Genomic DNA, 23,520 nt, shown 5'->3' on the forward strand with positions numbered 1-23,520 from the left:
ATTAATAAATGATTTTTGGTTATCTGAAAAAAAATTAAGAAATTAAAAGGAACAGAGACAGAAAGCATACAAGTTCTTGAAGACTATGGGATCCTTTTTACAACCAGTCACAAAAGATCACAAAAGACCAAATAAGTATATGATTCCATTTATATGAATGTCCAGAACAGACAGATCTCTAGAGACAGAAAGTAGGGCAGGGGTGGGTGTTGGAACAGTTGAGGGGTGCCTCCAAGGGGCACAGGGTTTTTTTGGGGATGATAAAAACACTCTGAAATTGGTTGCATTGATGGTTACACAGTTCTATGAACTTACTAAAAGCCATTGAATTGCACACATTCTAAATGAGTGAATTGTATGGTGTGTCAATTATATTTCAATAAAACTGTTAAAACATATATTTTTTTACATACTGTTGTCTGTATGGAATGTACTTTTTTCATCAGATTCAAATTACAAGAATAAAATCAATGCAGTAAAAAGTATCCTAAAATATGTTTATAAGGCTAATTTTATTTTTAAAGCAAAAAATTTAAGCTTTAAATAACACTGTACCTATCATTATTTAGGCTGCACATTCAAAATATATATGTATTGAGCTATATTAAAATTAATAATATAACTGGTAAGCTTATGTACAATAAAGTACTAAAAATCCAACTTGACACATCGATCACATGCCTGGTCGTGAGTATACAGTTGTCCTCAATGTGAGGTAGTGAAATAAGTTTGTATTTTTAATGTATACTACTAAAAGGGTCTATTAACTTTCATGAAGCTTTTGGAAATATAAAACCTGCAAATGACTGTAAGCAAGCAGAACTATAAAGGATTCCTTGCTTCTAGTGCAGCTGGAATCCTGTTTGTTGTGTTGCCTTCTGCTCTGGTATTACAAAGCATTGCAAAACTCTGGTTAATAAAATAGCTAAAGCCATGGCCATCTCTCGTTTTGGACACCTGGGTTCTTATCTGAAAGCCCTTTCTGATGCTGCTTTTCTCTGAAATTGGGCCCCACGTCTGAAGTAAAAGAATAGCTAGCCTGACTTTTACACCCAAACCATCTTTGCTATTTCCTAGACAGCTACAGACAGCACTAAAGCCTCGCTCCCTCACCTCAGGTAGCACTCACAAAGAAGAGGGATGCGAGAAACAGTTGCATGTGATTGACGCACTCCATAGTTTTCAGTTACCTCAATAGCAAGCTTCTCTATTTATTGGGTTCAGAGTACGGGGAAAGTTGTCGAATTAAAAAAGAGAAGAGCAAGCTACCCTATTAGTTTCTATAGGTAAAGTGTCACTGTGGATATATTATTATATAGCTTGTGTTGGATAGTAGCATATTTCTGTTCATGTATAAAGGCTGTCAATAAATTTACTTCTAAGAAGATCTCTTCTAGAATTATAATAACTTTGTCAGTTGGAGGTGATTTTTGGTACCCACTTTACACTTTACAAGACAGAGTGTCATGCCCTGGAGATTTGTCAAAACCTTCACTGTCTGTAATATTACATCCTTCCCTCTGGGAGTGATGATCAATTAAGTCTTTTAAGAGTTATGGAAAGGCCCATTGCTTCTATCCTGCTCTCCAGTAGGGAATTCCACTCTCTTCCATTCTGATGTATTCAGTTGACACTGTAATAAATTAAAGCAGAGCTACCTAGTCTTGTCATCAACAGATGGTTTTTGCTCTCTCTTCACACTTGCCTAAATGCCCTTGTATATAAGTCAGAGATCATGGCTTCTGGAAGAAATATCAAAGGAAAATCATATAATCTTGGTGGTAAGGACTGTATCAGATACTCATTATTTTTAACAGTTTTTTTGAGATATAATTCACATATTATTCAATTCACCCATTTAAAATGTACAAGTTAGTGGCTTCCAGTATATTCACAGAGCTGTGTACCAACTACTTCCGTCAATTTTAGAACATTTTCATTACTTCCCAAATAAATCCTATTCCATTACCCCTCTCCAACCCTCCCCCATTGCCCCTAGGCATCCACTAATCTATTTTCTGTCTCTATAGATTTGCCTATTCTGGACATTTCATGTAAATAGAATCATATCAGATGTGGTCTTTTGTGACTGGCTTCTTTCACTATATAGTTTTAAAGGTTCATCTGTTTTGTATATATCGGTTCTTCATTGCTTTTTTTTTTAAATAAATTTATTTATTTATTTATTGCTGTGTTGGGTCTTGATTGCTGCACGTGGGCTTTCTCTAGTTGTGGTGAGCGGGGGCCACTCTTCATCACGGTGTGCGGGCTTCTCATTGAGGTGGCTTCTCTTGTTGCAGAGCATGGGCTCCAGGTGCACGGGCTTCAGTAGTTGTGGCATGCAGGCTCAGTAGTTGTGGCACACAGGCTTAGTTGCTCCGCGGCATGTGGGATCTTCCCCGACCAGGGCTCGAACCCATGTCTCCTGCACTGCAGATTCTTAACCACTGCGCCACCAGGGAAGCCCTTCACTGCTTTTTATAGCTGATTAATATTCATTCATCAGTCGAGGGACATTGGGTTGTTTCTACTTGTTAATTATTATGAATAATACTGTTATGAACATTCATGTGCAATGTTTTGTGTGGATATATGTTTTCAATTTTCTTGGGTATAGACCTAGGAGTGGAATCGCTGGGTCAAATGGTAACTTCACATTCTTCTTTTAGAAGAACTGTCAAGGTGTTTTCCAAAGTGGCTGCACCATTTTATATTCCCACCAGCAGTGTATGACAGCGTGCCAGCAATCTTAACTGTTGATACTTCAGGGAATTAACTCATGAGTTCTGGCCTTTTGGTGTGAGTTGACTTTGCCTGGCAGGCTGTACCAGAGCACTTAAATACCAGAATTTCTGGAACTCCTTAATCTAGAAGCAGATAAATTTTTAAACATGGACAGCTGACCCAATATTTGCCTACAGAGAATTCATCATGTAGGACTGAATGAAACCAGTGACAGAATGTAGATGGCGTTGTCTTGGAATGTTTTTGGTACTTTTCTACTGTTCTATATTCTGCTAGGCATATGATTGATTAAGGGCCTTTTTATTGCATCTCTAACCTTCAGTTTAGCAGGCTTTAACTGTTCAAACTGAAAGAAACTCTCTCTCTCTTAACACGCGTAGTTAAAGGAACTATTACCCTAAATATCCTTGATTATTAGCTTTGTGAATCCTTCCCCTTAGCTGGTATTTTATTTCAGATGATCCCTCAAGATTCATGAAAGAAATAATATTGTGTACTTCAGATCATCCAGTTTTTGGAAGCCAGGGACTAAATGCCTCAGAATACCTGCCCACATTGTCATACCCTATTAGAGTCCAGGAGGTATAAAATGTCCTTCTCTGTAGCACTATCCAGAATGGAGGTCAGGAAGGCCCCTGCTTTCCAGGGAGGTTATTGGCATAAGTTCAATAAGAATTGGTTCTCCTTCCACCAAAGTATGATTGGAAAATCCAAATGTGTAACCAAGTCCAGCCAGAAGGGTCATATTTAGAGATGAATTTCTTTTTATGAGTTTTAAACCTTCCCATGGATAGGAAACAAGGACTGCATTTTATATATGGAAATGATGCTGTAAAACCCTTCAAGGAAATGGCTTATGGAGTCACAACCTTACAGGTAGTAAAGGCTGACACTTCTAGGCAGGCCAGAAACATTGACAAACTTCAGGGAGCTGGAGAAGAGATGTGGAAACTGATGACCAAACCTGGTGAGGTGAATTAGATCGTGCTTGGTTTCTGTCCTCAGAGCAAACACACGGACAAGTTCAGTAGAAAGCACTTCTGGTGGAAGAAATGGAAACTCAACCCTATGGCTTTGTAACATTTACAGGCAAAAGTTAACTTTCTGCTTCGAACCTTATAGGTCTAATTTTGTTCACCTTTCAGCAAAGAGGCTTTGTGCATTTATAGATGCCACTCGTTGCACCCCTGAATTAAAACATGACACACAGAATAACACTTACATAATTCAGGCTCATAAACTGCATGAGATAGTTACCACCAGACTGAAACACCATACAATATTTGTTTAGAAATTCCTCCCAACCTTCCTACACTGTTGGTGGGAATGTAAGTTGGTGCAGCCACTATGGAAAACAGTATGGAGGTTCCTCAAAAAACTAAAAATAGAGTTGCCATATGATCCAGCAATCCCACTCCCGGGCATATATTTGGATAAAACTATAATTCAAAAAGATACACGCAGGGCTTCCCTGGTGGCACAGTGGTTAAGAATCCGCCTGCCAATGCAGGGGACACGGGTTCAAGCCCTGGTCCGGGAAGAGCCCACATGCCGCAGAGCAACCAAGCCCGTGAGCCACAACTACTGAGCTTGCTCTCTAGAGCCCATGAGCCACAACTACTGAGCCCACGCACCACATCTACTGAAGCCCGTGTGCTCTAGAGCCTGTGCTCTGCAACAAGAGAAGCCACCACAATGCAAAGTCTGCGCACCACAACGAAGAGTAGCCCCCGCTCGCTGCAACTAGAGAAAGCCCGCACACAGCAACAAAGACCAAACACAGCCAAAAATAATAAATAAGTAAAAATAAATAAATTTATAAAAAAAAAAAGATACATGCACCCCTATATTCATAGCAGTGCTATTCACAATAGCCAAGACGTGGAAGCCACCTAAGCGTCCATCAACAGACGAATGGATAAGGAAGATGTCGGGACTTCCCTGGTGGCGCAGTTGTTAAGAATCCGCCTGCCAATGCAGGGGACACACGTTCAATCTCTGGTCCGGGAAGATCCCACATGCTGCAGAGCAGCTAAGCTCATGCACCACAACCACTGAGCCTGTGCTCTAGAGCCCGCAAACCACAACTACTGAGCCCCTGTGCCACAACTACTGAAGCCCATGCACCTAGAGCCCATGCTCCGCAACAAGAGAAGCCACCACAATGAGAAGTCTGCACACCACAATGAAGAGTAGCCCCCGCTCACCACAACTAGCGAAAGCCCACATGCAGCAACGAAGACCCAACGAAGCCAAAAAAATAAATAAACAAAATAAATTTTTTTAAAAAAAGGGAAGATGTGGTATAAATATACAATGGAATACTACTCAGCCATGAAAAAGAACCAAATAACGCCATTTGCAGCAATATGGATGGACCTACAGATTATCATACTAAGTGAAGTAAGTCAGACGGACAAATACCATATGATATCACATATATGTGGAATCTAAAATATGACTCAAATGAACTTAGCTATGAAACAGAAACACACTCACAGATATAGAGAACAGATTTGTGGTTGCCAAAGGGGAGGGGCTGGGGGAGGGATGGAGTGGGAGTTTGGGGTTAGCAGATGCAAACTATAATATTTTATATAGAATGGGGGGAGATTGGTTCAAGAAGGCAGAGTAGAAGGACGTGCTCTCACTCCCTCTCGCGAGAGCACCGGAATCACAACTAACTGCTGAACAACCATCAACAGGAAGACACTGGAACTCACCAAAAAAGATACCCCACATCCAAAGACAAAGGAGAAGCCACAATGAGATGGTAGGAGGGGCGCAATCACAATAAAATCAAATCCCATAACTGCTGAGTGGGTGACTCTCAAACTGGAGAACACTTATACCACAGAAGCCCACCCACTGGAGTGAAGGTTCTGAGCCCCACGTCAGGCTTCCCAACCTGGGGGTCCAGCAATGGGAGGAGGAATTCCCAGAGAATCAGACTTTGAAGCCTAGCGGGAATTGATTGCAGGACTTCGAGAGGACTGGGGGAAACAGAGCCTCCCCTCTTGGAGGGAACACACAAAGTAGTGTATGCATCGGGACCCAGGGGAAGAAGCAGTGACCCCATAGGAGACTGAACCAGACCTACCTGCTAGTGTTGGAGGGTCTCCTGCAGAGGCAGGGGGTGGCTGTGTCTCACCGTGAGGACAAGGACACTGGCAGCAGAAGTTCTGAGAAGTACTCCTTGGCATGAGCCCTCCCAGAGTCCGCCATTAGCCCCACCAAAGAGCCTGGGTAGGATCCAGTGTTGGGTCGCCTCAGGCCAAACAACTAACAGGGAGGGAACCCAGCCCCACCCATTAGCAGACAAGTGGATTAAAGTTTTACTGAGCTCTGCCCACCAGAGCAACAGCCGGCTCTACCCACCACCAGTCCCTCCCATCAGGAAACTTGCTCAAGCCTCTTAGATAGCCTCATCCACCAGAGGGCAGACAGCAGAAGCAAGAAGAACTACAATCCTGCAGCCTGTGGAACAAAAACCACATTCACAGAAAGATAGACAAGATGAAAAGGCAGAGGGCTATGTACCAGATGAAGGAACAAGATAAAACCCCAGAAAAACAACTAAATGAATGGAGATAGGCAACCTTCCAGAAAAAGAATTCAGAATAATGATAGTGAAGATGATCCAGGACCTCGGAAAAAGAATGGAGGCAAAGATCGAGAAGATGCAAGAAATGTTTAACAAAGACCTAGAAGAATTAAAGAACAAACAAACAGAGATGAACAATACAATAACTGAAATGAAAACTACACTAGAAGGAATCAATAGCAGAATAACTGAGGCAGAAGAACGGATAAGTGACCTGGAAGACAGAATGGTGGAATTCACTGCTGCGGAACAGAATAAAGAAAAAAGAATGAAAAGAAATGAAGACAGCCTAAGAGACCTCTGGGACAACATTAAACGCAACAACATTCACATTATAGGGGTCCCAGAAGGAGAAGAGAGAGAAAAAGGACCCGAGAAAATATTTGAAGAGATTATAGTCGAAAACTTCCCTAACATGGGAAAGGAAATAGCCACCCAAGTCCAGGAAGCGCAGAGAGTCCCATACAGGATAAACCCAAGGAGAAACACGCCGAGACACACAGTAATCAAATTGGCAAAAATTAAAGACAAAGAAAAATTATTGAAAGCATCAAGGGAAAAATGACACCATACAAGGGAACTCCCATAAGGTTAACAGCTGATTTCTCAGCAGAAACTCTACAAGCCAGCAGGGAGTGGCATGACATACTTAAAGTGATGAAAGGGAAGAACCTACAACCAAGATTACTCTACCTGGCAAGGATCTCATTCAGATTCGATGGAGAAATCAAAAGCTTCACAGTTAAGCAAAAGCTAAGAGAATTCAGCACCACCAAACCAGCTCACAACAAATGCTAAAGGAACTTCTCTAAGTGGGAAACACAAGAGAAGAAAAGGACCTACAAAAACAAACCCAAGGGCTTCCCTGGTGGCGCAGTGGTTGAGAATCTGCCTACCAATGCAGGGGACACGGGTTTGAGCCCTAGTCTGGGAAGATCCCATGTGCCGTGGAGCAGCTGGGCCCGTGAGCCACAATTACTGAGCCTGCGCATCTGGAGCGTGTGCTCCGCAACAAGAGAGGCCGCGATAGTGAGAGGCCCGCACACCGCGATGAAGAGTGGCCCCCGCTTGCCACAACTAGAGAAAGCCCTCGCACAGAAGCGAAGACCCAACACAGCCATAAATAAAATAAATAAATAAAAAATTTAAAAAAAAAAAAAGAAAATGCTCCCTATTAAAAAAAAAAAAAAATTATCTGAGACCAAAGGAGGAGTTGTTCAAAAGAAAAATTGTCCCAAATCTGGTCCAGGATTTGAATGATTTAATTCATAACCTCCTTCTGGAAAGAAATTATGATTCCTGATTAAAATGCTCAGAAATTTTTCTGATACATTTAAGAGGATTAAGACTTATTCTGAAAACCTTAGTCACCCACCCACCCAACTGACATCAGTCAAGAGTCTTAGTGGCTTTTTAATTGTACATGGTTTTTGTTTTTGTTTTAAATCTAGTCTCACAATGATTAATCACCCACCAAAAGTAAATTTCTAAACTGGGACTACCAGAAGCCCTTCCCCTTACAGCAAGATTGTGATAAAACTTTAACTGTAGTCCTAACTAAATTGTCTGAAGTGTTCTCGTTAACACTTCAGTGGGGTCAGTTGTATGCCACTTAGTTCCTCTGAAAGAATGCTTACTTGCTTGTAAAGGTGAGAACAACAAAATTCAGACCAAGTAACACACAGTGCTTATTGACCAAGTTGTTAGACATTCCTCAAACACATTATTGAGCAACTCTCTTCAAGACAAAGCTATTCAAAGAGTGATGTGTAGGGGAATGATTAAACTTCAAGTACCTCATATAATTAAAATGGAAGGCTGATAGGCTGATTTTATTCTACTCTTGGACTTTGATTTAGTCAGGGACTGACGAAGATATTTGGTTATCCTATAACCAGGAGCAAGGGGTCAAAGACATAGAATTAAGGATTGTAAATAAGGGTCAATGACATAGAACGTTTCTAATGTTATAACTAAGATAAAAGTGATGGCTACAGAATGTCCTTTCTTGGAGAAAGTACATACTTTGTACCATTGTTTCACACCAGTTTTTGCCCAAACTTCCAATACTTTGCAAATGTTCCTGAAATGCTTCCAGCAAAATCTATGTCTGTTGAAAATGCATCTGATCACTGAGATGATTTTATTTCAGTATAACGATGTCTTCCCTTTGGATACCCATCTTTTTTCTCAACCACCCTATCACAGATGGAGGCATCAAGTCAGTGCTTAAGCACCAATAATTTTGGACTAAATTGCCACACCTTTTCAGAAAATCTCCTCACTAATTCTACTATATGTTTCCCTCCTCTGGGTTTAATATAAAAATTGGCCCCTAGAAGATATACTGGTTCCAAATGTACTATAATTTAACCCCTCCCCTGTTCTTGGATATTTAGATTTTTTTTTAACCTCTTTAAACAATGTTCCAGTGAACATCCTTGTACATATATCTCTGCTGGGTTATCCTGTGTGTTATCATTTTCTTACGTCACCACTTTTGGATTTCATTTCATTTTCTGTGAAGTTTACTGAGAAGAGAATGTGCTGCTTTTGGGAACTTGGCAGAATTATTGTTCAAACTGAATGATTAAATTGGCTTCTGAGTGTAAGTGATGTTTGTGAAAATGAAGGAAAGAACAAACAGTAAGCCAAGGGCTTATCCACCCACTTGGCATCAGCTGACAGTGAATGACCCACCCCAAGGAACAGCACAGCCTGACCTGGAAATATAGAGCAGTCTCCAGCACCTTTAAGCCTTTGCTGGCTGTCAGCTTTAGCAAGCATCACATCTTCGATGTGGGGAGGCAGGAGGTTGAGAAGCAGGAAGATGCTTACCCTTAGGTCCCTGGAGCTCAGGGTAGGATCCTACCTGGCACTTTAACCCTGGGCTCAGATTAAAGTGCCCTGAACTGAGAGGTCAAGACCCTGGACAGCTCAATGGGTGTTTCCCTACCTTTTCTTAGGAAAAGGGTTCCTCCCTTCATATTGGGTTTTACCTATTATTTATTTAGCAGAAAAGCTAACTGGTTAACCCCAGGTGAAAAACCTCCTGAGTTTAAAGGGCCTGGATTTTGTCATTACACAATTGACCCCTCCTGGTAATAATTTCTTAGATACGTTTCCTTTTTACTCCCCTTTGAAGCTTATATGGTGTGATAAGAAAAAGAGGTTCAAGGTCCAAGGCGCTATGGCTGGTCATAGCAAAGGTGAACTACACTAGAACTTAGTTCTTCTGATACCATGGCATTCACTAATTCAGCAATCACTGAGCATAAACAATGTATGTATTAGTTACAGTACAGACTAAGTTTCTGTAACAAAGAGATCTCAAACACAGTGCCTCAAATCATACCAAAGTTTACCTCTCTCACACATAACACTCCAGAGGTGGACAGCTCCAGGGCAGGTAGGCTGCTGTGCTCCATGAGGTCATCCAGGGAACCAGGCCCTTCTAACTTGTTGTCTGGGTCCACAAAATTTTCCTGTAAATGGCCACATAGTAAGTATTTTAGGCTTTGCAGACAATACAATCATTGCTACAACTGCCCAATTCTTCTAATGTAATGCAAAAGCAGCCATAGACATTACATAAGCAAATGAGCACTGCATGTTCCAATAAAACTGTATTTACAAAAACAGGCTGCAGGTTAGATTTGGCCCATACGTTGTAATTTAAGGACTCTTGCCTTTAGATGTTCTTTCCACCATCATACTCATGTTCCAGACAAAGGAAAAAAGGGATGGGTTGAAATTTCTCTTATAAAAATAGGATCCATAGATAAAAATAGTGTGGCATAATCACACAATGGAATATTCTGAAAACAAGAATGAATGAGCCGCAACTACACACAACATGGGTGAATACCACAATATAATGTTGAGCAAAAGAAGCCAGACACAAAAGATTACATATCGATTGATTCCATTTACATAAAATATAAAAACAGGCAAACTAACCTATGGTATTAAAAGTCAGGACAGTGGTTGTCTTTGTGGGGGGTAGTAAGCAGAAGTGGACACAAGAAGACTTCTGCGTTCTGGCAATGTTCTATTTCTTGATCTAGAGGGTGTATGTTCCCACACATGGGTGTGTTCACATGTAAAAATCCACTAAGCCAGATCTTAATATTTGTTTACTTTTCTGCATGTAGGTTACACTTCAATTTAAAAGTTTACATAATTGCAAAAAAAAAAAAAAAGAGAGAGTAATTCAGAAGTAGTATACTACTCTCATCTCTTGTCCAAAACTTAGTCAAAGGACCACCCCAAACTGCAAGTGATCTGGGAAATGCAGTCTCTAGCTGGGTGGCCATATGATGCTGAAATTCAGAGGGTTCTTTTATAAAAAGAAGGAAGGGAAGAATGTATTCTAGGGGACGATTAGCAGGCTCTGTTACAGTCTGCGTAGCCATCTCTGGTCCATGACGGTTATCAAATCCTGCTGGGCATGACCTGTGACGATCTCCTGGCAATAAAGTTTCCTGGTTAGCCCACTGGTTGCCCTGCTACTGTTCTATGGGAATGCCGTCTTTCTCTGTAGTTCTCCGTGTTGTCTGGATTTACTCTCTGGCAGGTTATTTGTCCATAATACTTGATAGCCACATCTTTGTGCCCTTCTTCCCTTTTTCCTTTTTATCTGCTTGGAACTTGGACATCATGGCAGGGGCTGCATTAGCCTTCTTGGGACCATAAGGGAATTCTCAGAAATCAGCACTGATTTCCTTGAGCTTTTGACGTCAGTAACTGTCTACCTCTGAAATTCTTTAAAAAAAAAAAATTTTTTTAATTTATTTATTTAGCCTGTACCAGGTCTTAGCTGTGGCATGGGGGATCTTCGTTGTGGCATGTGGGATCTTTTTTTTTTTTAGTTGCAGCATGCAGGCTTCTCAGTTGTGGCATGTGAACTCTTAGTTGCGCCATGCATGTGGGATCTAGTTCCCCGACCAGAGATTGTACCCGGGCCCCCTGCATTGGGAGTGTGGAGTCTTACCCAATGGACCAGCAGGGAAGTCCTTACCTCTGAAACTCTTATATGAAAAAATAAACCCTATGTATTTAAACCATTGAAATTGGGTCTTTGTTACCCAGAACCAATCACAAGTCTTAACTGATATATAAGGTTTCCCTGACAGGATGATATTTAAACTGAGATTAGAAGGATTATGAGGTGGTAGATTTAGAATAGCAGGGGAAAGTCCAAAGCTCTTTCTACTCCACTCCACTACTAATTGCCCAGGGAGGGAGACAAGGAACTGGAGAGGTCAAGAAAGGAGAGTCCATGGGCTTCCCTGGTGGCACAGTGGTTAAGAATCCGCCTGCCAATGCAGGGGACACGGGTTCGAGCCCTGGTCCGGGAAGATCCCACATGCCGCGGAGCAGCTAAGCCCGTGTGCCACAACTACTGAGCCTGCGCTCTAGAGCCCAGGAGCCACAACTACTGAGCCCACGGGCCTAGAGCCCATGCTCCGCAACAAGAGAAGCCACCGCAATGAGAAGCCTGTGCACCGCAACGAAGAGTAGCCCCCACTCGCCACAACTAGAGAAAGCCCGCGCGCAGCAACGAAGACCCAACGCAGCCAAAAATAAACAAATAAAATAAATAAATTTATTAAAAAAAAAAAAAAAGAAAGGAGAGTCCAAGGTAGGACTGATTTGTCCAGAAGTGATATTTGAAGCTATGCGGAAGGGAGGGCTTGGTAATGTTCTCTCATCTTTGTGTGTTCGTCATGGCCCTTATCACACAGCAATCAATTACGTGATCCCTGGTGTGACCACCTGTGTGACTCCCATGAGACTGCAGTCTCCATGAATTCAGGAACAATGACTGTGATTGTTCATCAGTAGCATAATCCTGGCACAGAGCAGATACGGAATAATAGTTATTGGATAAGCTGTAGCAGAGAGAACTAAAGTAAGAGGAAGAAGAAAAGAGAAACAGGCAGAAGAGTGGAAAATCTTGGATGGGGCAGGCGCCTCTTGAAGGGGACACAATCCCCTTTAAGAGCCCAGTGACACTCCCCCAGGGCAGACTGGGAGGATTGTAGTCAAGGGGTCACTTTAGGGACCCACACTGGCATGGCTATCCAGCTCACAGCCTTTCTCTCTTGGCTACTCAATGGGTATGAGATTTGAGCTAGCATCCATAGTACTTCACCCTTGGCCAAAACAACTGATCCAAAACGTGGGTATGTGACCCAGGCCAGGACAATTAGGGTCCTGTCCCAGGAACTGCCAAACTGGAGTTGAGAAGAGGGACTCCTTCCTCCTCTAGCTGTAAGGGTGTGAGCCTGGATTTCCTGCAGCCTGGTCCAGCTACCAGGAGATGGCCAGCCTGTGGGAATGAGCCTGATACCCAGAGAGAAGCAGAAAGAGACCTAGAGGGCTTCCCTGGTGGCGCAGTGGTTGAGAGTCTGTCTGCCGATGCAGGAGACACGGGTTCGAGCCCTGGTCCGGGAAGATCCCACATGCCGCGGAGCAACTAAGCCCATGCGCCACGACTACTGAGCCTGCGCGTCTGGAGCTGTGCTCCGCAACGAGAGGCCGTGACAGTGAGAGGCCCGCGCACTGCGATGAAGAGTGGCATCCGCTCGCCACAATTGGAGAAAGCCCTCGCACAGAAACGAAGAACCAACACAGCGAAAAATAAATAAATAAATGAATTTAAAAAAAAAAAAAAAAGTGCAATTACAAAAAAAAAAAAAAAAAAGAAAGAGACCTAGAGAGAAAGAGCGAAGGATCTTCAGACTCCTGGTTCCAGCTATCCTTAAGGACAGCTCCACTCTGCTCTTCCCAGTTATATGAGCCAATGAATTCCTTTCGAATTCCTTTTGTGCTTAAGAGAGTTAGAGTTGAGTTCCTTTCTTTCGAAATCTATCAGCTGCCTTTCTCTCCAAAATGTACCCTGAATCTGACCACTTCTCCCCATCTTTGCTGTCATTATCCTGGTCCAAACCACCGCTGTCTCTTGCCTGGATGAATGCAAGAGCCTCCTAATGTCTCCCATCTCCTCTCTCGCTCCCTTACAAACCATTCCCCACCCAGCAGGCCAAGTGATCTTGGATAAATGTCAGTCAGATCATGTCACCTCCAGTGGCTTCTCTCTACATCCATACTCCTTATTCTGTTTTACTGCATGTTCTGTTTCTCTCTACCCTCCAACTTTATTCCATGCCACCTCCCCATATCACTGTGCTTCAGCTACGTTGCCCTTTTTTTTGTTTCTCAAACTAATTAAGCTCATTATTTCTTCAGTGCCTTTGCACTTGCCGCCCCAGGTCTTTGCATAGTTAATTCTTTGTCATTCAGTTTTTAGTAAAGTAATATAGTAATCATAGCCCCCCATCTATTTCTGTATCATTTCGTTGTTTAAATTATTCACAGAAATTGTCACTAGCTGAAATTATTTATGTTTTACTTACTTTTTTGTTGCCTGTCTGTCCCCTAGAGTATGAGCTTCAGGAGACCAGGGTCCTTGCCTGTCTTGTTTACCTTGTGTCCACACAGTTGGTGTTCAAGTAATATTTATTGAATGAATGAGTTACGAAACGATGAGGAGCGGGAGTCCGTTCTGGCCCTAGGTTCCCTGTTGCATCTCCTTTTCTCTGTCGTTCACACCGCTGACCAATATTAACTCGTAGAGGAGCTTGCACCTGTCATGTGACTTCATTCAACCTGTTTCCTCACTTGGGAAATGGGAACCCTACTCCTCACTGAGCCAACTCCAAGGATTGCTGGAGATGCAAGGAGCCTGGGGCAGGGTGGGTAGAAAAGCCCACTGATGATCAGAATTGAATACATGTGGCCTGGTGGGGGGAGCACCTCACTCCTGCTTCCCCACCAAACCCTTCCCACTCAACGCTGTTCAACCTGGCCTGCTTCCTCCTCTCTGGGTCACTCACACAGCCTCACGTGCCTTGCCTTCCCCACCCCTGACCCTCCAAAGGTCTTATTTTATAGCTTCTTGTGAGGAGTTCACAGGAGGCCATGACCCTCACTGGGAGAAAGCAGAGGCTGTAAAAGGCCAGGCTTGGCTCCCTGCTCCGTGGTTAAATATTGATAATACCAGGAAATAGAGGCCTGAAGTGGGCACACCACACAGCCCCCTGCAATGACAGGACCTTCAGATGGAGGGTCCTCCCCAGCCCATTCCCCTGGGCTGGCAAGAGGGTCTGGATGTTTTCTTTTTACTTGAGGCCAACAGATAAGAAGGAGAGCACTGGGCTCCTGGTTCTTGCTGATTGTGAAAGTCAGGTGGAGTCTGTTTGCCATCTGAGGCCTCTCATTCAAGAGGTCAGTCACCGCCAAGTGACAGAGAAGGCTCCAGGCGTGTGCTAAATGCAGAGCTACCAGATGGGCCTGGCTGCCCCAGGCTCTGCAGCGCTGCCCCCTAGGTGACAGCTGTGCGAAAGCTCAGGTGCAAAGACCATCAGTATTGCCCAGAAAGGAGAAAGAGGAACAGAGAAATCGGTGCTGCTCCCAGCAGCAGATCAGACAAGTCCTCAGAACCCAGGACCCAGGGTGAGTGTCTTCAACCTCCCATGGGGATGGGTGGCCCAGGTTCTTTGGCAGGAATCACTGTCTAATGACAGATGGTTAAGCCCTGTTTAAAATGCAGAAATCTCCTGGAGGGGCCTAAGGAGACATGACAACTAAATGCAATATGATATCCTGGATGGGAACCTGGAGCAGCAAAAAGACATTAATGGAAAAATGAAATGCAAATAAATCATGAAGTTTAGTTAATAATTTTTAAAAAGCAGAGATATTAATACCATGCTCACTCTAGAAGAAAACTGGATAAGTGCTCTGAGGGAACTGTGTCCTTTGTTTCTGTGGCATCTAACACAGTCAGGGAGGGCTGACTTGTATCCGTCTTATCTTTTTGTTTGTTTCATTTGTTGGTATATTTTTATTATAACAATATTATACATGTTTAAAACACACATTCCACTCTGGACATCAGCCCACAAGCAAATGTGTACATTTATCTGATTGGTTCCAGTATCACACTATCTTGATTACTGTAGTTTTTTTTTTTTTTTAATTTTTATTTATTTATGGCTGTGTTGGGTCCTCGTTTCTGTGCGAGGGCCCCCTCCAGTTGTGGCAAGCGGGGGCCACTCTTCATCGCGGTGCGCGGGCCTCTCACCATCGCGGCCTCTCCTGTTGCGGAGCACAGGCTCCAGACGCGCAGGCTCAAGTAATTGCGGCTCACGGGCCCAGTTGCTCCAAGGCACGTGTGATCCTCCCAGACCAGGGCTCGAACCCGCGTCCCCTGCATCGGCAGGCAGACTCCCAACCACTGCGCCACCAGGGAAGCCCGATTACTGTAGTTTTAAAGTGAGTCTTGAAGTTGGGAAGCATCAGTCCTCTGACTTTGTTCTTCTCCTTCAATATTGTGTTGACTATTCTGGGTCTTTTGCCTCTCCATATAAACTTTAAATCCAGTTTGTCAATATCCATAAAATAACTTGCTGGGATTTTGACTGGGGTTGCACTCTATCTATAGATCAAATTGGGAAGAACTGACATCTTGATTAGTTCCACTAATTAAACATCCAAAATTGGAATTGTCTCAAAAGGTATAAATACAATATATACATACTTTTTTTATTGAGGTATAGTTTATTTACAATATTATATGCTTCAGGTGTATAACATAGTGATTCATAATTTTTAAATGTTATACTCCATTTATAGTTATTATAAACTATTGTCTATATTTTCTGTGCTGTGCAGTATACCCTTGTAGCTTATATATTTTATACATAGTAGTTTGTACCTCCTAATCCCCTACCCTGATATATTGCCCCTCCCCCTTCCCTCTTCCCACTGGTAACCACTAGTTTGTTCTCTATATCTTTGAGTCTGTTTCTTTTTTGTTATATTCACTATTTCTTTTTTGTTTTATTTTTTAGACTCCACATATAAGTGATATCATACAGTATTTGTCTTTCTTTGACTTATTTCACTTAGCATAATACCCTTCAAGTCCATCCATGTTGCTGCAAATGGCAAAATTTCATTTTTTTTATGGCTGAGTAGTATTCCATTGTATGTATATATACCACGTCTTCTTTATGCATTCATCTGTTGATGGACACTTAGGTTGCTTCCATATCTTGGCTATTGTAAATAATGCTGCTGTGAATATTGGGTTGCATCTATCTTTTCTTTTTTTTTTAAATAAATAAATAAATAAATTTATTTATTTATTTATTTATTTATTTACTTATGGCTGCGTTGGGTCTTCGTTGCTGTGCTCAGGCTTTCTCTAGTTGCGGCGAGCGGTGGCTTCTCTTGTTGCAGAGCATGGGCTTTAGGCACGCGGCTTCAGTAGCTGTGGCACGTGGGCTCAGTAGTTGTGGCTTGTGGGCTCTAGAGCGCAGTAGTTGTGGCGTATGGGCTTAGTTGCTCCGTGGCATGTGGGATCTTCCCCGACCAGGGCTCAAACCCGTGTCCTCTGCATTGGCAGGTGGATCGTTAACCACTACGCCACCAGGGAAGTCCCTGCATCTATCTTTTCGAATTTGTGTTTTCGTTTTCTTTGGATAGTATATACATACGTTTAAAATACATACAAATACAGGAAATATATATTTAGAATATACATACAAAATACATACATTTAAAAAATGTAATTACATGTATTGTTTTCACGAAGGTAGTATGTGCTCACAAGAAATGTATACAATACAGAAGTGTTCAAAGTGGATGTCCCATGGGTTTAGGCCCCATCCCACTTCCCCAAAGGGAGTTGGTGTTCGGTGTCTTGACCTCCATGCTCTTTTCTCTGTGGGTATTCAGGGGGGCTCTGCATATGCAACAGGGGCCTGTGGCCAATGTTACTAATTAATCCAGGTACTCCTGCATCTGAGACTAGACAGAAACTCACAGCCCTTCTTAGCAAGAGCTCTGGACAGTTGGAGCTGGAACACAAGATCACATCGATTCGCCACTCCTGTAACTCTGTCTTTCCATTATTCAGTATATATATTATATCCTTCAAATGAGTAAGCAGGTAGTAGGCATCTGAGTCTCTGAAAGTCTAAAAAAAAGTCTTTCTTTCTCCCTGACTTCCATCTCTATCTTGACCCATGAATGATCATTCACATAGGAAAAACTCAGCTCCATATTATATTTGTGTCAAAATATTTTCCCTCAAAATCTGTAGATGTTTCTTCAGTTTTCTCAAAGCTGGAGAGTTGGGGAAAACTCTGATGGCAATCTTTTTATTAGTACCTTGTTCTTCTGTTTGGCTGTTCGCCATCCATTTGTTTTCGGATATTCCTGGCTGAGCCTCCAAAGGCTATTTTGGATTGGAAGGCAGTGTCAGAGTGGGGGGACTTGAGAAGGCCTCTGGCCTCTCTTGTTCTCTCTTTGCCTCATTGTCTTCTTAGCCCTATGACATGATTTCATGATTGGTCTGTTCAAAACCCTTCTCCTGTTCTATTTCTTTACTTGGATCTCCATTTCTGTTACCTTTTTCTTCTCCCCACCCCCAGTGATAATTATCCAAATGTGTTGAATGGGTCTTTTTAAAAATGTGTTTTTGTAAAATGTGTGTTGTTGTTTTGTGTGCATATGTGAATTTCCATAAATGGTGTAGCATGCCCCCTTATGATCCTCAGGGATACTTTCTTTGAGATATAAATACACTCAGGAGTAGAACTGCTGGGTCATGTGTACACTTACTTTGACTAATTTGCTCCCTAGATGGCTGCCCCAGTCTACACGCCCTGGCAGTGCATAAGGCTATAGCTCCAGAGCCCCGCCAACACACAGCATTATCCACCTTCCAAACTATGCCAATCTAATAGATGTCAAGTGGTGTTTCATTTTGTTTTAATTTTCATTCTTGTTATTTCCAAAGAGTTTATTTTTATATTCTTGCTAGCCTTTTGGGTTTCCTATTTTGTAAACTGCCTGTTTATATCCTTTACACATTTATTAGGATTCTAGTCTTTTTCTTCTTAATTTGCGAGAATTCTTTGTATAGTCTAGATATCGGTTTCTTCTTGGAGAACGGGAGTACCCTGCAAGAGTCCCACAGCCCATCAGTGGCTCAGTCCTCCTCACTCCCAGCTCAGTGCTCTTCCCCACACATGATGAGTTTTCATAAAGATTTGAGTGACTCCCACTTCTACGGTCTCTGCTTCTCCAGGCCCCACCTGTTCCGGGAGTTCCAGCTGTTTTGGTCCTGTAACATTGGGCCTGAGGAGAGCTGGGTTTGGGCAGGGAGGGGAGAGTAAACTGGGGTGAGATATCCAGTCATGTTCTCTGCTTTGTCTCCAGCGGGCTTTGGGGCTTTGCAAAGAGCCAGAACCTAGGAGGCCAGGAGAGCACCTGGGGGCGAAGGGGCCTAAGGACTTTGTTGTCAGAAACATATCCCAACCAGGAGCAGTGGCATGGGCTACAATGAGGAGCTTACTGGAGCCCCACCTGGCACCGAGGTGCCTCAGGAGCTGCTGGAAGAAATGCTTTGGTTTTTTCGCGTAGAAGATGGTAAGTGATGGACACAACACAAAGAGAGGAATCTGGCTGAAGCCCCCTTCATGGTCCCCTCCTCTGCAGCAGGCTGCACGTTTCCTCCAAGCCAGGGACTGAGGCTGAGGGGTCTCACTACCCAGAAGGGTCTGGCTAAACTGCACCCTCCTTTTCTCAGGGCTGGCCACTCATTTACTCATCCATCCTGTCAGTCACAAATATTTATTAAGTTCCTTCTGTGCACCAGGCACTGTTCTCAGCACTGGGGTTACAGAAGGGAAAAAACAAAAAGCTCCGCCCTCATGCAGCATACCTTCTAGTGAAAGAGACAGAAAATCAACAAATGACTAAAATGCATAGTGTGCTGGTGATGCATAATACGGAGAAAAATTAAGCAGAGAAAGGGAATAGGAAGTGTGCTGCAGGGAACATAATGTGGTCAAGGAAGGCATCCCTAAGAAGGTGGTGTTTAAATAAAGCTTGCAGGAGGTGAAGGAATTAGCCATGCAGATTATGTGGGGGAAGAACATTCCTGGTAGAGGGAACAGCAAACGCAAAAGCTCTGAAGCTAGATCCTGCCTCACTTGGGTACAGTGTGGACCAATCTTGATTATCCAAATTCAGATTAGCCACTTTACGTATTGTCTGTGGGCAGTGTGTTGAATCCAATTTAACTGCCACCGCTTCTTTCTTTCCTCCCTCCCTCCTTCCCTCCCTTCCTTTTCCCCTCGTACTGCACTTGGCTAGCCCCTAGCAAAACTCTGAAGACTGTGAAGTTCATCTTCACCCACATTCCTCCTTTGCCCACTATGATTACCCAGCTGCAGTGCTGTCTCCCCCAGGTAGATGAGAGCTTCTTCAGAGCAGAGATCTTATCTCCCTCTCCCCCCAACACTGGACTGGGAGTTCCGCAGGGCAGGGGGCACATTTTCAGCTTAGTTAGAGTCTCTCTACAATACCTGGCCCACAGCACAGGACGGTTGATGCTGTGAGCTGGTCTGTTAGGGGCCTGAAGGGCACCCAGCCTCTCCTCAAGGCTCTGTCCTGTGTGTCCCTCCCCAGCAACTCCTTGGACTAGTTCCATGTTTGCCCTGGTGGCCGTGGTGGTCGTGATAAGCATCGTCTTCTTGGGAAGGAACATCCAGGCAAACAGGTGAGGAGCTGGTCTGGGGGTGGTCTCTGGAGGGGGGGGCCCTACCCTCCCAAAGGGAACCTAGAGAGGGGTCATCTAGGGGCCTTGGCTGTCCACCCTTTGGGACAGCAAAATGCATCCTTTAGGGTCCTTTGAGAACCCAAAGCTGCTGAAAAACTGGCAACTGTCCCCGATGACCACTCCTTGGCCCTGGCCAGCAAACAGGGCACGGGCTGGTGTATCTCAGAAGTCAGGATCTCTGGCTCTGGAGTCACACAAGCTGGGTTCAAATTCCAGTTCTGCCACTCAGTAGCTGGGCAAGATATTCGATATCTCCAAGCCAGCTTCTTCTTCTATAAATGGCAGTAATAACGGATTCCCTCCTCCTAGGATTGTGGCGAGTGCACAGTGGGGGCTTTTGCAGAGTTAGGGCCGTCCCTAAAGGGGAAAGCCTTGTGCTGCTCCAAGGCCAAATGCAGGGCACGGAAAGAGACCTGAGATCAGTCGGGGCTCCTGGGGTAATTTTGACATCTTTATAACAACAATACTCCTTAACCCTGGATACACAACCAAATCACCTGAGAAGGAATATTAAAAACACAGAAATCTGTACCTCACCTTGGAGATTCTGACACAAAGGGTGTAGGGTGGGACATGGGCATTGGCATTTTGTTAAACTCTCTGGATGATTCCAGGGCTAACTTCTGAGAGCTCCTTGAAGGCAGGGACCACATTTGACTCAATTTTGTTTCCCCAAACAACTGGCACAAAGTCTGGTTCTAGAAGTTATTCAATAAATGCTTGGTTCACTCATTCCCATTCATTCAATAATTACTATAGCCCTAGTAACTAGCAGTAACTTTTAAACAATAATAATGAGAATCTCTCCCTCAGATCTGTATCATGTTTTACAATTTTAAAGACACCTTCACATTCTCTCACTTGATCAAGACAGCCCTGTAAGGTGGGGCTGGCACAAATTACCTATTCCCACTGTACAGAATAAGGTCCCTGAGGATCCATGGAAGGGTTGGCCTAACCTCCACGCTCTTCCTTCTGGGCTATATTTTATGTCATCTATGAATCCTCCTCACAGTTCTGCTGTAAAGCCAGAAAGAAATAACCCAGTGCCCTTGGCTCACATTGGTAACTAGTCGTTATGAACTGCTACGGCCCAGTCATCATTCATTCTACAGAATAAGCTGAGCACCTGCTCTGCGCTAAGCTCCGCACTGAGAGCGGGGGCCGCGGGGCTGGGCAAGATAGATTCAGCCCTGGCCTTATGGAGCTTACAGTTTGGTGGGGAGATAAGTGTAGTTTAGAGTGACAGGTGGCGACTGTGGGACATATAGAGTATTTTGGGAGCATAGAGATGGGATCTGGGGCCTGCGGGGCAAAAAAAGAGAGAGAGAGGGTGGGCTATGGAAGCCTTCCAGACCAAGGGACAGCACACACCAAGCTCGAGGCGGGAGGAGGAGGGCCCGAGGGGCTGCAGCGTGGAGTGTGAGGAGGGCAGGGGGAGGAGGACTACAAGAGGCAGCAGAGCCCGGAGTGAACAGGCCCTGGGGACCATCCGAAGGAGTTCAGGTTCCAGCTCATGGGCACTGGGGAGCCAAAGAAGAGCTTTGCACAGGGACATGAAAGGTTTATGTTTTAGCAAGATCAGTCTGGATGCAGGATATAAAAAGACCCAGAGGGTATAGCTTCTAAGAAGGTGACCTTTCCTCTCTCACCCTGTCAGGAAGCATCCCCCTCAAGAAGGTCACTTTAGAGACAAGGCAGGTGTCCTCAGAAGCAGCAGACACTGAGATACTCCCCTATGGCCCAAGCAGATTGGGCGGTCAGCTCTAACCACAGCCGGGTCCCTCTACTATGGCCAGGAAATCTAGAGTTGGGTACTTTGAGTAGAACCACCTCAGAGGGAAGACATTTGGGAAAGTTATTGGAAGGAAGACTGGATCTTGAATGCCAGGTTAAGGAAGTGGGAGTGGGGAGCCACTGAAGGTGCTTGAGCTGGGGAGTGATGTGTACGCACAGGGACTTTACAATCATGATTTGGTGTGTGTAGGCCAGTTTGGAGAAGTAAGCACCTAGAGGCAGGAAGATAAGTTAGGAATTTCCTGAGGTAGTTTGTCTAGAGATGGGGTGGAATGAGGGTGGGGATGGGGTGTGGGGTGACAAGGACCTGCACTAAGTAGGATGACAGCCCTGCGATGAGAAAATGTGTTTTGGTGAAAAGAACACGGGACTCAGAGTCAGGAAACTTAAACGCACGTCCCAGGCATGTGCTCCTTTGGCCCCTCTGAGCCACATTACATCACCTGTAAGGAGAGCAATAGTAGTTGAGCTCACAGGTGGCACTGAGGATTTGGTAAGGTGACACACAGACAAGTATTAAGATGTTTCTCTGCCAAAAACCATGGCACCATCTCGGCTTCTCCCGAAACTGTTCCCAGAACTGTGTACTGGATTTCTACCTCAAACTCACTAACCCACCTGGGAGACCCAGTCTTACCCCAAACACTCGGCACCCCAACTCAGGGAACTCACATTCCATAGTGTTTTCTCTCCTCCCAGAAATCAAGAGAGGCTGCCACCGGAAAAACAAACTCCAGAAGTCCCGTACTTGGCCGAGGCCAGAAACAAAGATGACGACAACCTGACCACCCTAAGAGAGACTTTGCTCTCAGAAAAGCCAAAGTTGGCCCAGGTGGAAATGGAGGTAAAAGACAGTGATGTGCCGCCAGCCATTCTTCCAGACCCACGAGAATCTGAGAGCTAGTCAGGGTGCAGGGCAGTGCCCCCATGGTGTTAGCAGACAGAGTGAGTGAACTGCAATCAAACTAAAACCCTGTTAGGAAAAAACGAACAAAACCTTTTTATTAAAAAGCTTCTGGATGTGGGCAGTTGGAGTTGCATAGTTTGTTCAAATGGCAGTGGTCCACACACAAGCGGCTTGAAGCAAAAGTGCAAAATCCAGAGCGAGCCTGTGGGTCAGGAAGCCTGGCCAGGACTCCTCACGTGGCCTTGAGGAGTTCACAGCCTCCCTCTGACCTCGGCTTCTCCGTCTGCAGAAGGTGGCTGAAGTCTGGGCAAGAGCCATTGTTTTCAATCCAAGCTCCTGGAAGGGCTGAGTGAGGAAGGGGCAGGATTCTGGACTCAGAATCCCCTCCCCCTCCCTTCCCCCACCACAGGCCTCTCCTCTACCTGCTGATCTGCTGAGGGTCCGTGAGAGACTTCCTTTGGGCCAGGGGCCCTGTGGTAAACAGAGCTAGAAAACTAAGAAACTCCCTGCCTCTGAGACCCTTCTATTGCTAACCGTGGGATCCCAAAGGAGTGTCGCGATCCTACGTCTGAGCCACCGTGTTGCAGTATAAGCTGTGGTGGCAACCCCAAATAATTGATGCAAAAATTTGCTTTATGAACCAAAAATGCTTTAGGTGGTATCTTACAAAAGTGGACTTTGAACACGCAGACCCACTGCCAAGGGTACTAGGTCCTGCCGCACCAGACTACAAACAGAAAACTGTGTTTCTCCCTACTGGATGTC

General features: G+C 44.3%; 1 protein-coding gene across 2 annotated transcripts; it reads left to right on the forward strand.

Moving 5' to 3' along the window:
* Positions 1-14,651: 14,651 nt before the first annotated feature.
* SLC51B (SLC51 subunit beta) lies at positions 14,652-22,868 on the forward strand. Of its 2 annotated transcripts, none has more exons than XM_068536576.1 (4): positions 14,652-14,869; positions 18,647-18,856; positions 19,901-19,991; positions 22,548-22,868. In XM_068536576.1, the coding sequence occupies exons 2-4, from the start codon at positions 18,760-18,762 to the stop codon at positions 22,750-22,752; spliced, it is 393 nt and encodes a 130-aa protein (XP_068392677.1). In that variant the 5' UTR covers positions 14,652-14,869; positions 18,647-18,759; the 3' UTR covers positions 22,753-22,868. The 2 variants fall into 2 exon arrangements, with proteins under 2 accessions (XP_068392677.1, XP_068392687.1); XM_068536586.1 differs by having other exon boundaries at positions 14,853-14,869; positions 18,750-18,856.
* Positions 22,869-23,520: the final 652 nt, after the last annotated feature.

The sequence above is a fragment of the Eschrichtius robustus genome, chromosome 1, assembly GCF_028021215.1.
Source record: "Eschrichtius robustus isolate mEscRob2 chromosome 1, mEscRob2.pri, whole genome shotgun sequence".
In the NCBI taxonomy this organism is placed as follows: domain Eukaryota; kingdom Metazoa; phylum Chordata; class Mammalia; order Artiodactyla; family Eschrichtiidae; genus Eschrichtius; species Eschrichtius robustus.

Coding starts and splice junctions, on each gene's coding strand:
- SLC51B (XM_068536576.1), top strand. CDS start 18,760: ATGGGCTACAATGAGGAGCTTACTGGAGCCCCACCTGGCACCGAGGTG. Junction 18,857..19,900: donor GTTTTTTCGCGTAGAAGATG/GTAAGTGATGGA, acceptor GTCCCTCCCCAG/CAACTCCTTGGACTAGTTCC. Junction 19,992..22,547: donor AGGAACATCCAGGCAAACAG/GTGAGGAGCTGG, acceptor CTCTCCTCCCAG/AAATCAAGAGAGGCTGCCAC.